The following is a 13,026-nucleotide window of genomic DNA, read 5'->3' on the forward strand; positions in this document are numbered from 1 at the left end:
ATCATCGTTGTGTTGTATTATGTACTAAAGTGTGATCATCATTGTGTTGTGTACTAAAGTGAGGTTATCATTGTGTTGTGTTGTTTTCCCTACTTGGAGCAGGGTAAAGAAATAACACCGTCACCAGTGTCATAACACCTAAACTGCCAATACATAAAATGTCGTCCAGTGAAGTAAGACCTGTAATGGTGTCGGGAGATTCCAGAGGTACGAGAGCCTCACTGCCCACGGTGGCGTCTGTGTGTGTGTGTGTTAGTGTGTGTGTGTGTGTGTGTGTGTGTGTGTGTTCATTCTGAGTACTCTGTACGCTGAGTACTCAGAATGAACACGCTGAGTACTCCGTGTACTCTGAGTACTCTGTACGCTGAATACTCTGTCCACTCTGAGTATTCTGTACTCAGAGTGGACAGAGCTCAGAGCTCTCTGTTCATGCTTCAATAAGCTGATTATTATTATCACTGAGTGAGGTCATGGATCAGCCGCCTATTCGAGGTTAGTCTGGGAGGAGTTTGAACTGGGAGGGGAACTGGTCCACCAGGAAGAAGACTAAGATACTGTAGTCCACTATTATCTGTGATAGATCATAAACATGAATAACTTTGAATCCTATCAGTAAGTTGATCATTTTTAAGATTCCTGCTCTACAGGATGCTACGTGTTAGACTGTGGGTATTGGGGATCGAACCCAGAACCTTCCAGCCTGGAGTCAGCTGTCAGGTTGACGTTAATAATGACTTTTTCTTCTTGTGCCTTCTTGCGTCGGTATTATGATGACATTATTTAGACAGGAATCTTGGTTAGTGAAGACATTTAAACGTCATCTTGTACCGGGTCTTGTACTCTGTTGGACCGCATCACAGATCTGGTTGTGATGTCATACCACACGAGGAAGTCCATATATAGTCCTGCCCTCCTTGAGAATGAGAGGGTCTATGAATCTGCGTCTAGGAGAGACCCTGCCTCTTGTCCAAAGTTAACAGAGACAACAGCCCCCTGTGAGCGGAATACACAGCTCATATAAAAGCAGAGTCTGGGAGGAGTATGAACTGGGAGGTGAACTGGTCCAACTGGTTGGACATCATTTCCTTGATATGAGTCAGACGGTTTGGTGTGGCTCACTTCATCACAGCACGAAGACGACTAAGGTACTGTAGTGATAGTTTGTTTCCTGTAAAACCACTTGGTTAAAAAAGTTAGTCAATGTATGGATGCATTGCTATTTGTCAAAATTACTATTGAATAATTCAGAAGATTCCTGCTCTGTATAATGCTACGTGTTAGACTGTGGGCTTTGGGGATCAAACCCAGAACCTTTCAGCCTTGAGTCAAGCGTCAGGTTGAGGTTAATAATGACTGTTTCGTCTGATTCAGTATTGGTTCTTAATCACAGGTCCTGTGGTGACTTTAAAGGTACTGAGGATAGAATGGACAGTGGTTATATTTGTAGTGGGGTATTATGATTACATTATTTCAACAGGAAGACGGCCATCTTGGTTAGTGAAGGTGTCTAAACGTCATCTTGTACTGGGTCTTGTTCTCTGTGGGCCTGCATCATTCTGAAGTAGTGAAGGCCTACTCTATATCTGAGAGCATCACTCGTAGGAGAGGGACATCACCTTCGAGGTGAATTAACACTGCCGCGACCGCCTCAACACAGAAGTCACTGGTGACGACTGGTTTGTGTTCTTCAGCTCAGCCCATCCCACTGACATCCTCTCACCAGCAGGTGGTGCTGCAGTGCACCTTTTCAAGGGATTCAAAACGGACCTAGCAATATGATCCACTTTACTACCGCTGGAGTTGATTGAATCACAGACTGCAGAAGAGTAGACCGTTTGTGACTTTTTTTCTTTTATGTGTGTGTGTTTGTGTGAACCCTGAACCTTCCAGCCTGGAGTCAAGTGTCAGGATGACGTTAATAATGACTTTTTCTTCTTGTGTCTCCTTGTGTCCTTGGGTGACTTTAAAGGTAGGTACTTAGGACAGAATGAACTGTTGTTATATTTCTAGTGCAGTATTATGATAACATTATTTAGACAGGAAGACGGCCATCTTGCTTTGCGAAGGTGTTTAAACGTCTCTTACCGGGTCTTGTTCTCTGTGGGCCTGCCTCACCGATCTGGTTGTGATGTCATATCACACGAGGAAGTCCATACATGGTCCTGCCTCCAGAGCGGTTTAACCAGCACAGAGAGCAGTTGGTATGATATCCGCACGGTGAACTGGATCTAATCAGACACATTTTGTAGCCTTTTGAGACCTTCTGTTTTGAATGATGTTACGTTATTAAATGTATATTAGAAACCTCTGGGAATGAGAGGGTCTACGAATCTGCGTCTAGGAGAGACGCTGCCTCTTGTCCAAAGTTAACAGAGACAACAGCCCCCTGTGAGCGGAATACACAGCTCATATAAAAGCAGAGTCTGGGAGGAGTATGAACTGGGAGGGGAAGAGGTCCAACTGGTCATTTAAAAAAACAGAGAGTGAACCAATGCCGAGTGGCAGTAGAAACAATATGAGTTGTGTTTGTGTCCAGGTCTCCAGTCTACTATGGATGAGGAGAGAGGGGAGGGGGGTCCTACCTCTAAGACCACTCTGTCTGGGGAACATGGCCGCCGGAGCAAAGCCAAAAGGTAAGAAGAGCAGACAGATCTCTGTCTGTCACAGACAGATCTCTCTGTCTGTGACTGTCCATCTCAGAGCTCATGAGTGATACATCATGACTCCATCATTAGTCTGAGTAAAAGGTGTGTGTGTGTGTGTGTGTTGTGTGTGTGTGTGTGTGTGTGTGTGTGTGTGTGTGTGTGTGTGTGTGTGTGTGTGTGTGTGTGTGTGTGTGTTGAAGCCCAGAGAAACAGGATAGAGCAGATAGCGTCTCCATGAAGAGTGACCACTCTATGGATGATCCTGTTGGGTTTAAAGATGGAAATCAGTCCATTGAAAAGAGGTGAGGATTTATCAGAGATTATAAAAATACAGCATCTATCGAACGACCATGAATCCTGGTTCTTGTTTTTTCTAGAAGAGTCCAGCAGGAGAGAGCAGACTCCCCTGGACCCCAGCTGTGTCTCCATGAAGAGTGACCGCTCTATGGAACAACCCCTCATAACTTTAAGACAGGAAATCCGTCTATGGTCAAAAAGGTAAGCATTGATTAGAGATGATGTTGGGCTGTATCTTAATCCAACCAACTCTCTGACCATTCGATTGGTCGATGGTGAAAAAGAGTATTATACAACAACGTGCACACGTGTATCTCTGGATCAACATAATCTACCACAGTGCGTTGTACTCTACCTGCTAGCCTCAATACACATAAGGGCCTGTTTGGAGAAGGGCAGTGGGTTCAAGACCCCTCTCGGCCCGAGTCGACCAGGTTAGAGCAGAGCTTCAATATGAAGCAGACAGCGGACGAGCAATGGAGTGTCGGGGCCAGCGTCCTTTATAGACGGCATGTATAAAGATTTGAGTGTTTATCTGTATGTAATTAATGGGGCCCACTGGATTGCTGCTGGGATTCGTGCCAAGAAGCCAATTCTGATGTGTCCCACTCAAAGCCTAGCGAGCGTGAAACACGAAGGGAGATTAAGAATCACAGAAATATTCAGAAAAAAGTACCATGCCTTACCATTTAGCAGATCTGCCCACAAACTTCCTCTACACTTTGCATTCTTTTTTGTCGTCCTTTTTAACCAATGCTGCCAGATCGATGACTTTGTTGCAATCAATGAGTTAGTAGCGGAGTAAAGGTTCAGTAAGTTAGGACTAGCGGTCTTCCTTTGTGTGTGTGTGTGTGTGTGTGTGTGTGTTGTGTGTGTGTGGTGTGTTCTCCACAGAAGACCCAGAGAGGTCCAAGGTCACCAGTGCTCAGTCTGTACAGCAGCCTCAAACAGAGCTTGGAGATGAACCCGGAGGAAACTGGCTGACACACTAGGGGGGCGGTAAGAGACTCTTACTTTGAAGACAGAGGAGACTATTATTTTGAAGGACAAAAGATATACTATCTTAAAAATTGAGAAAAATTATATTTTTAAGGAGCAGTATTTTTTGCCTCTTTGGGGTTAGAGGGTGTCGGGTTAATGGTATCCAGGTTAATGGTTTTCGTCCATATATGTAGAGTTATGGTGGGGGTATCAGGTTAAATGGTTTTGCTCCAGATAGGTAGGGTTATTGTGGGGTATCAGATTGGGGGAAAAATGGTTTGATCCAGATATTTAGGTTTATTGTGGTGGTAGTCAGTTTGACCAAGATCTGTAGGGTCATTGTTTGGTCTATCAGATATAATAACATTACACATAAATGCAAGTGTCCACAGAATAAATCTGTGGAAGAGATGCAACACTATCTTGTTATATCAGCATGTCATTTTACACCAATTCACCACCATTCATCATTATTATTATTGTCATTAGACCAATCATATGTGGTAAAAACGAAAAGTCCTGAACATTTTGAATCTGTAACATGCATTCTTTTTCCCACAACCAGCTTCTCCGCCACAAGTTATGAAGCCACATTAACATTAAACATTATACTGCAGTGCAGACCAACAGCAAACAACTCAGTGGAAGTGAGGAAACCCTGTCTGTTTAGCAGCATAGCAAATCACTTTACACTGATTCACTATCATTATTACTATATTAACCAATCATATGCGTGGAAATACTAGTCCTTAACATTTTGAATCTCTAACATCGGCCTTCACAACCAGCTTTTTCCGACCGACAAGTATGACACCCTAAATACCATGAAAGATGATAACTTAACAGGAAATATTGACATGGTGCCACTGATCACCATCAATAACGAGTAATCTGTTTCTTTTCTCATTTAGGATCTGCTGCTGGTCCGATTGCCACGTGAATCAAGTCTAATTGAAGAAGAAGTTCAGGTGTGTGTTTGAGGGAATCGCTAAAGCAGGACAGCGAACAGATCTGAATGACTTCTACACAGAGATCTTCATCACAGAGAGAGGCAGTGGAGAGGTCAACAAGGAACATGAGGTCAGACTGATTGAAACAGCTTCCAGGAAACCAGCCAAGGAAGAAACACCAATCAGATGTGAGGACATCTTTAAACCCTTACCTGGAAACGATCAATCAATAAGAACAATGATGACAACTGGAGTGGCCGGCATTGGTAAAACCTTGTTAACACACAAGTTCACTCTGGACTGGGCTGAAGGCAAAACCAACCGGGACATACACTTCACATTTCTCCTAACTTTCAGAGAGCTGAATTTACTGAAAGGGAAAGAGTTTAGCTTGGTGGAACTTCTTCATCACCTCTATATTGACACCAAAGAAGCAGGAATCTGCAGATTCGACCATTTCCAAGTTGTCTTCATCTTGGATGGTCTGGATGAGTGTCGACTTCCTCTGGACTTCCAGAGAAACCCGATCTGGACGGATGTCACAAAGTCCACCTCGGTGGACGTGCTGCTGACCAACCTCATCAGGGGTCCTGCTTCCCTCCGCTCGCATTTGGATAACCACACGCCCTGCGGCAGCCAATCAGATACCTGCTGAGTGTGTTGACATGGTGACAGAGGTGAGGGGGTTCACCGACCAACAGAAAGAGGAGTACTTCAGGAAGAGATTCAGAGAGGAGAAGCTGGCCAGCACAATCATCTCCCACGTCAAGAAATCACGAAGCCTCCACATCATGTGTCACATCCCAGTCTTCTGTTGGATCACTGCTTCAGTTCTGGAGGACATCTTCAAAAAATCCCAGATCGAAGAGATGCCCAAGACCGTGACTCAGATGTACAGCCACTTCCTGAGGGTTCAGTCCCTACAGGGGGACAGGAAGTACCATGGGAGATCTGAAACAGATCCAGAATGGAGTTCAGAGCAGGGATATCATTGTTTCTCTTGGAAAACTTGCTTTTAACCAGCTGGAGAAAGGCAACCTGATCTTCTACGAGGCAGATATGGCAGAGTGTGACATCAATATCAGAGCAGCCTCAGTGTACTCAGGAGTGTTCACCCAGATCTTTAAAGAGGATTGTGGGCTGTACCAGACCAGGGTGTTCTGCTTTGTACATCTGAGCATCCAGGAGTTTCTGGCTGCCCTTTATGTCTTTCTGTCCTTCATCGATACTGGTGTCAATCTGCTCTCAGAAGAACCACCGACCTCCAGGAAAGATAAAATCCTCCTCCTCTACCAGAATGGTGTGGACAAGGCCTTACAGAGTGAGAACGGACACCTGGACTTGTTCCTCCGCTTCCTCCTGGGCCTCTCTCTGGAGACCAATCAGATTGTCCTACGAGGTCTGCTGGGACAGAAAAAAGATCACTGACCACTCAGATTAAAACAGGTCTGCTGCGAATGACAGGAAGTAGGTCACAGACCAATAAGGGAACAGTCTCTTACATCAAGAAGAAGATAAAGGGAGATCTATCTCCAGAGAGAAGCATCAATCTGTTCCACTGTCTGAATGAGCTGAACGACTGTTCTCTAGTGAAGTATATACAACAGTACCTGACATCAGAAAGTCTCTCCGGAGAATCTCTCTCCCCTGCTCAGTGGTCAGCTCTGGTCTTCATCTTACTGACATCAGAAGAGGAGCTGGACGTGTTTGACCTGAAAAAATACTCTGCTTCAGAGGAGGGTCTTCTGAGGCTGCTGCCAGTGATCAAAGCCTACAAAACATCTCTGTGGGTTCACTAATAACATGTATTACAAGACACACTACACAATATAATTACAACTGGAATATAAGGTTAAATAATATGAAAAAGATCTCTGTAGGTTCATAAGAACATGTATTACTATTCTTCTCATAACAGAATAAAGTTGTAATATACAAAACATCTCTGTAGGTGTCCTATTAACGTGTAATGTATTACAGTACACATAAGAGAATATTCACAACAATAGAAGGAGTATTCATTTAAAAAACATTTTCAATCTCAACTAAACAAAAATGTAACATTTATACATCTAATTATTTAGTATTTTTTGTTAAAAGCTTTTTTAACTTTGCCTTTATTTTAACTTCTATTTGCATATGTTTTTCTTTTACTTACCTATTATTTTATTTTATTGTATGACAATGTTTATATGTGAAGCACTTTGAGTCTGCCTTGTGTATGAAAAGTGCTACATAAATAAAGTTGCCTTGCCTTGCCTTAAACCAATAACATTCCTTCATTATTGAATAGCTTAAAGATGTATGTTATTTTAATCACAGTTCCTGACATCTTCTCTTTATTTTGTGTGAAGGCTGAATGGCTGTCATCTGTCAGAGAGATGCTGTGAAGCTCTGGCCTCAGTTCTCAGCTCCAACTCCTCTAGTCTGAGAGAGCTGGACCTGAGTACCAATGATCTGCAGGATTCAGGAGTGAAGCTGCTCTCTGCTGGACTGGGGAGTCCACACTGTACACTGGAAACTCTCAGGTCAGTTTTACTCAATGGTCAAACAGTTACACCACAAGGTTCAATATCAGAAGACATTTAACAGATTTACAAACATAAAAGTGCACACGTAAAGTGAAGCAGCACGCAACTGACACCCCAAAGCGGACAAATGCTGTCTTTGTTTTCGTGCTCGCAAAGTGTTTTCCTGATCGCTATGATATTAATCTCCTCCAAACACAATATACACAATATACATAATATTGTGTGTATTTTTCTAATATTATTCTAATTGTATACAAAACATTGCTTTATATTAACTAATAACATGTATTACAATACACTTCATAATACTGCAACAAAAAGTACTAACATACAAAACGATTTTGAAACACTGCAAAACAAATATAAATGGCCTGTATTTATCTAGCGCTTTTCTAACCATTGGCCACCAAAAGCGCTTTACAATATTGCATCACATTCACCATTAACACACCGACGGCGGAGTCAACCATGCAAGGCGACAGCCAGCTCGTCAGGAGCAGTTAGGGTTAGGTGCCTTGCTCAAGGACACCTCAACACTCAGCTAGGAGGAGCCGGGGATTGAACCAGCAACCTTCAGGTCACCAGCCAACCCACTCTACCTCCTGAGCTACTGCCGCCCCTTTACAACAACTTTCATATAGTTATACATTTTACACCCAATATTGAATAAGCACATTTTCTTCATTATCTATTAAGTTGAAGATGTTTGTTATTTTAATCACAGTTCCTAACCTGTTCTCTTTATTTTGTGTGAAGGCTGAAGGGCTGTGATCTGTCAGAGAGATCCTGTGAAGCTCTGGCCTCAGTTCTCAGCTCCAACTCCTCTAGTCTGAGAGAGCTGGACCTGAGTACCAATGATCTGCAGGATTCAGGAGTGAAGCTGCTCTCTGCTGGACTGGGGAGTCCACACTGTACACTGGAAACTCTCAGGTCAGTTTTACTCAATGGTCAAACAGTTACACCACAAGGTTCAATATCAGAAGACATTTAACAGATTAACATCCATGAAGTGCGCACGTAAAGTGAAGCAGCACGCAACTGACATCCCCAAGCGCACAAATGCTGTCTTAGTTCTCGTGCTCGCAAAGTGTTTTCCTAATCGCTATGATATTTATTCTACTCAAAACATAATATTGGAATAAAAATTCAAACTATATACAAAACATTGCTTTAGATAAACTAATAACAAGTATTACAATACAGTACATAATGTATATAATACTGCAACAAAAAGTAATACTAATATACAAAACAAATTTCAAACAATGCAAAACAAATGGGCTGCATTTATATAGCACTTTTCTAACCATTGGCAACCCATAGCGCTTTACAATATTGCCTCACATTCACCATTCACGCACACATTCACACACCGACGGCGGAGTCAACCATGCAAGGCGACAGCCAGCTCGTCGGGAACAGTTAGGGTTAGGTGCCTCCTTGCTCAAGCACACCTCAACACTCTAGCTAGGAGGAGCCGGGGATTGAACCGGCAACCTTCAGGTTACCGGCTAACTCGCCCTAACTCCTGAGCTACTGACACCCCATCACGACAACTTTGATATAGTTATACATTTTACACCCAATATTGAATAACCACATTTCTTCATTGTGTAATAAGTTGAAGATGTAATTTATTTTAATCACAGTTCCTAACCTGTTCTCTTTATTGTGTTTGCAGGCTGCAGGGCTGTGATCTGTCAGAGAGATGCTGTGAAGCTCTGGCCTCAGTTCTCAGCTCCAACTCCTCTAGTCTGAGAGAGCTGGACCTGAGTAACAATGATCTGCAGGATTCAGGGGTGAAGCTGCTCTCTGCTGGACTGGGGAGTCCACACTGTACACTGGAAACTCTCAGGTCCGTTTTACTTAATGGTCAGACAGTGCCGTGTTCTTTTTGGAAAAAGTCTTCCGAGTCAGGATCGCTTTAACACAATTTCTTTAGCGAAGGTTTGGACTAGCATACATGAAACAAAAGGAGGGGGATTTTACTTGCACATGTGGAGATACACTTAGTAGGGCATTCAAAAGGATGCTTTACCTGGAGTGTTCTAGCCCTCTGGGCTATGGGTTGTAACTTTAATACTGGGCAGGCGTGGACTTAGTTATGTGCTCTGATTGGCTAAGCATGGTGCTGAACTCCCGCCTCTCTGGATGTTGGATGTGTCTCTATGCTGCTCCCTTGTGGCTATGTGTTGGCATTACAACTTGCTTTGTGGTATGGTGCTGACCCCTAGTGGCTATGTGTTGGCATTGCAATTTGTTATGTGGCCCTGAACTTCTGAGTTCGCCGAACACCTGGGCCGCTCATATCTGTAGAAATGATACGTGAATGAATGGCTTCTTGTATGGGCCGGACGCCTCCCTAGGAGCCGGAGGACATATGTGGCCTGTTGGTATGAATGTGTGAATTACGTAACAACAGTTACACCACAAGGTTCAATATCAGAAGACATTTTACAGATTTACATCCATTAAAGTGTGCACGTAAAGTGAAGCAGCACGCAACTGACACCCCCAAGCGCACAAATGCTGTCTTAGTTCTTGTGCTCGCAAAGTTTTTTCCTATTCGCTATGATATTTACTTTCCTCAAAACACAATATATATAATATTTAAATTAATCTTCTAATTATATACAAAACATCGCTTTAGATGAAATAATGACATATATTACAATACAATACATAATATACATAATACTGCAACAAAAAGTAAGGTTAATATACAAAACGATTTTTTAAACACTGCAAAACAAATGTAAATGGACTGCATTTATATTGTGCTTTTCTAACCATTGGCCACCCAATGGGCTTTACAATATTGCCTCACATTCACCATTCACACACACACACACATTCACATTCACACACCGACGGCGGAGTCAACCATGCAGGGCGACAGCCAGCTCGTCGGGAGCAGTTAGGGTTAGATGCCTTGCTCAAGCACACCTCAACACTCAGCTAGGAGGAGCCGTGGATTGAACCAGCAACCTTCAGGTTACCAGCCAACCCGCTCTACCTCCTGAGCTACTGCCTCCTCTTCAGGACAACTTTGATATAGTTATACATTTTACACCCAATATTGAATAAGCACAATTTCTTCATTATGTAATAAGTTAAAGATGTAAGCTATTTTAATAACAGTTCCTAACCTGTTCTTTATTTTGTGTGAAGGCTGAAGGGCTGTGATCTGTCAGAGAGATGCTGTGAAGCTCTGGCTTCAGTTCTTAGCTCCAACTCCTCTAGTCTGAGAGAGCTGGACCTGAGTACCAATGATCTGCAGGATTCAGGAGTGAAGCTGCTCTCTGCTGGACTGGGGAGTCCACACTGTACACTGGAAACTCTCAGGTCAGTTTTACTCAATGGTCAAACAGTTACACCACAAGTTCCACATCAGAGGATGGTTATATAACTCAACTTATAACTCAGTACCTGTGATGGCTGCATCCATGATTTTGTATCATTGCAGATGTAACACCTTTTGTTTAGGTGGATATTCTAATACATCCATATGCCTGCAACCTTTCAGTTATAAACATAAAAATGAGCTCAAAATATAATAATATTGCCCTCCCACTGTCCCCCGTATACGTGACGGTGATAGTTTAGAGCAGGGTGAAGTACAGGGGGTCTTTGGAGGGTCTTACCCCTAGCTGGACACCTCAGACCCCCTGAAAGCCTCAACAGAAACATTTTGGAGGATCTCTGGAAAGATATAAAAAAATGATTTGAAACTTGCAATTGTCACACAAAACGTGTTTTAAAGCTTAATATATCCAGTACTCATTATCTTAATTGCTAATTCTTTACTCACAAATATGAATAGGATTCAGAATAACATTGTTATATTGTGTACTCAGTGATTAGACAAACTCATTAAAGCTCTATTCATTATGAACTAATAAATAAGGAAAGCCAAGGATTAATACTTGTTAATTTATAGTTAAGTCAAGCTGTATTTCAACAGCTGTAAGCTAGGGATGGGAATTGAAAATAATTTCACGATTCCGATTCTCCTTATCGATTCGATTCCTTCTCGATTCTCGATTCTTATTGGGTGAGAAAATAAATACAAATTTGTTTGTTGCTATTAACTCTCTTTAATATCTGATCTGAAGTGCGTCTAGTATTAGGAAATTGTAAATTTTCACATTAATTGGTCTAGACAAAAAAAGTGATATGTTTGGCTTTTTAAGCCCAAATGCCATCATTGTGTGTAATGAAACTACAAATAAAGACTGAAAACAGTGAAGTAAGAGCTTGTGCCTTTTGGAATATTAACAGTGCTCATTTGCATTCAACTTGTAACAAAATTCATTTGACATAAAAAAACAACAAAGAAGTCTTCTGTAAAGAGACGGTGGATCGGTAATATAAGGTAATAACGTTACAAATTTTTAATACATATGAATTCAGTTAGGTATTCATTCCAGATTACGTATTCATACCCTTTATACTACTCCAATTACTATATAGCACTGTTATAATATATATATACATATATACATATTATATTATATATATATTAGTGCTGTCAGTTAAACGCGTTATTAACGGCGTTAACGCAAACCAATTTTAACGGCGTTAATTTTTTTATCACGCGATTAACGCAATTAATTAATTAATTTAAATTATTATTATTATTTTATTTTTTTTCTTTTGGTTCAAAACAAAGAAGCAGTAGCCTGACTGCTCTGTTCAAGGCACTATGTTTGTATGTTCATCGTTTAATTGCACTATAGGCTTTTTTTTGTATCGTCCTGTTTTGATCAGTATATGCAAATGTTGTTATCAGTAAAATAAATAATTGCACAAGGCAAGCCGATGCACCTCTCCATGTTGATAAGAGAATTAAAATGAGAAAAATTAATGGGACAAAGAATTCAAGGGATATTTAGCAGAGAAAAAAAATTGGATTAATCGCGATTAATCATGAGTTATTTGCGGTATTAATGCGATTAAATATTTTAATCGCTTGACAGCACTTATATATATATATATATATATATATATATATACACACACACACATTTAGGCATTAATACAATGCCTCCCGATAAGCTCCGCTGCTGTTTTGACGAAATTGCGTCGCTAGTTAGTTGTGTATAAAACAACACACGACATTCCTTGCAAGGAATTGCATGCTGTGTAGCCAAATGTTTCTGCATATTGGAGGTATTTACCCCCTTGACGAAATGAAACTATACAGATTGTTGCAAATGGACCTATTGTCATCTTTTCCGCGTGAAATACAACCAAGCTTTAGAGCGCTTCTGCCTCTGCGCCTGCTTGCTGCGTTCGGAACAAAACAAGGCGGCACATGTGTGACGTCGTGACGCATTTGGAATGACCGGAAACCGATAAGTGAATCGTTCAGGGCCATGCTAACGATTCAAGAATTGCTTCACTGGGTACCGGTTCTGAATAAGGACTGGTTCTCGGATTACCATCCCTACTGTCAGCAGTGGTGTAGTGGTGCTGGATAGTGGGGTACTCTAAATGTCTTAAAGAGATACTTCACCGGTGGAGATAAGAAGGTTATATGAAGTAAATAATTCTTTGTAGCCTATTATAAATTGGGCAAAAAAAAAATTAAATCGGTTCATCCTAGCCTGAGAAAAGGCT

General features: G+C 41.6%; 1 protein-coding gene, 1 long non-coding RNA gene and 1 pseudogene across 3 annotated transcripts; all 3 read left to right on the plus strand.

The window, feature by feature from the left end:
• The first annotated feature begins 897 nt into the window (after positions 1 to 897).
• Positions 898 to 3,101, plus strand: LOC130378420 (uncharacterized). Of its 2 annotated transcripts, XR_008894699.1 has the most exons (4): positions 898 to 1,145; positions 2,537 to 2,633; positions 2,846 to 2,947; positions 3,023 to 3,101. It is a non-coding gene; the product is annotated as an uncharacterized LOC130378420 (long non-coding RNA). The 2 variants fall into 2 exon arrangements; XR_008894698.1 differs by having other exon boundaries at positions 899 to 2,633.
• A 978-nt stretch (positions 3,102 to 4,079) lies between these two features.
• On the plus strand, positions 4,080 to 6,324 carry LOC130378416 (protein NLRC3-like; annotated as a pseudogene).
• On the plus strand, positions 6,324 to 11,899 carry LOC130378423 (NACHT, LRR and PYD domains-containing protein 12-like). The gene is made up of 5 exons (XM_056585196.1): positions 6,324 to 6,659; positions 7,228 to 7,401; positions 8,161 to 8,334; positions 9,086 to 9,259; positions 10,576 to 11,899. The coding sequence occupies exons 1-5, from the start codon at positions 6,331 to 6,333 to the stop codon at positions 10,811 to 10,813; spliced, it is 1,089 nt and encodes a 362-aa protein (XP_056441171.1). The 5' UTR covers positions 6,324 to 6,330; the 3' UTR covers positions 10,814 to 11,899.
• Positions 11,900 to 13,026: the final 1,127 nt, after the last annotated feature.

The sequence above is a fragment of the Gadus chalcogrammus genome, unplaced genomic scaffold, assembly GCF_026213295.1.
Source record: "Gadus chalcogrammus isolate NIFS_2021 unplaced genomic scaffold, NIFS_Gcha_1.0 GACHA077, whole genome shotgun sequence".
NCBI lineage: Eukaryota > Metazoa > Chordata > Actinopteri > Gadiformes > Gadidae > Gadus > Gadus chalcogrammus.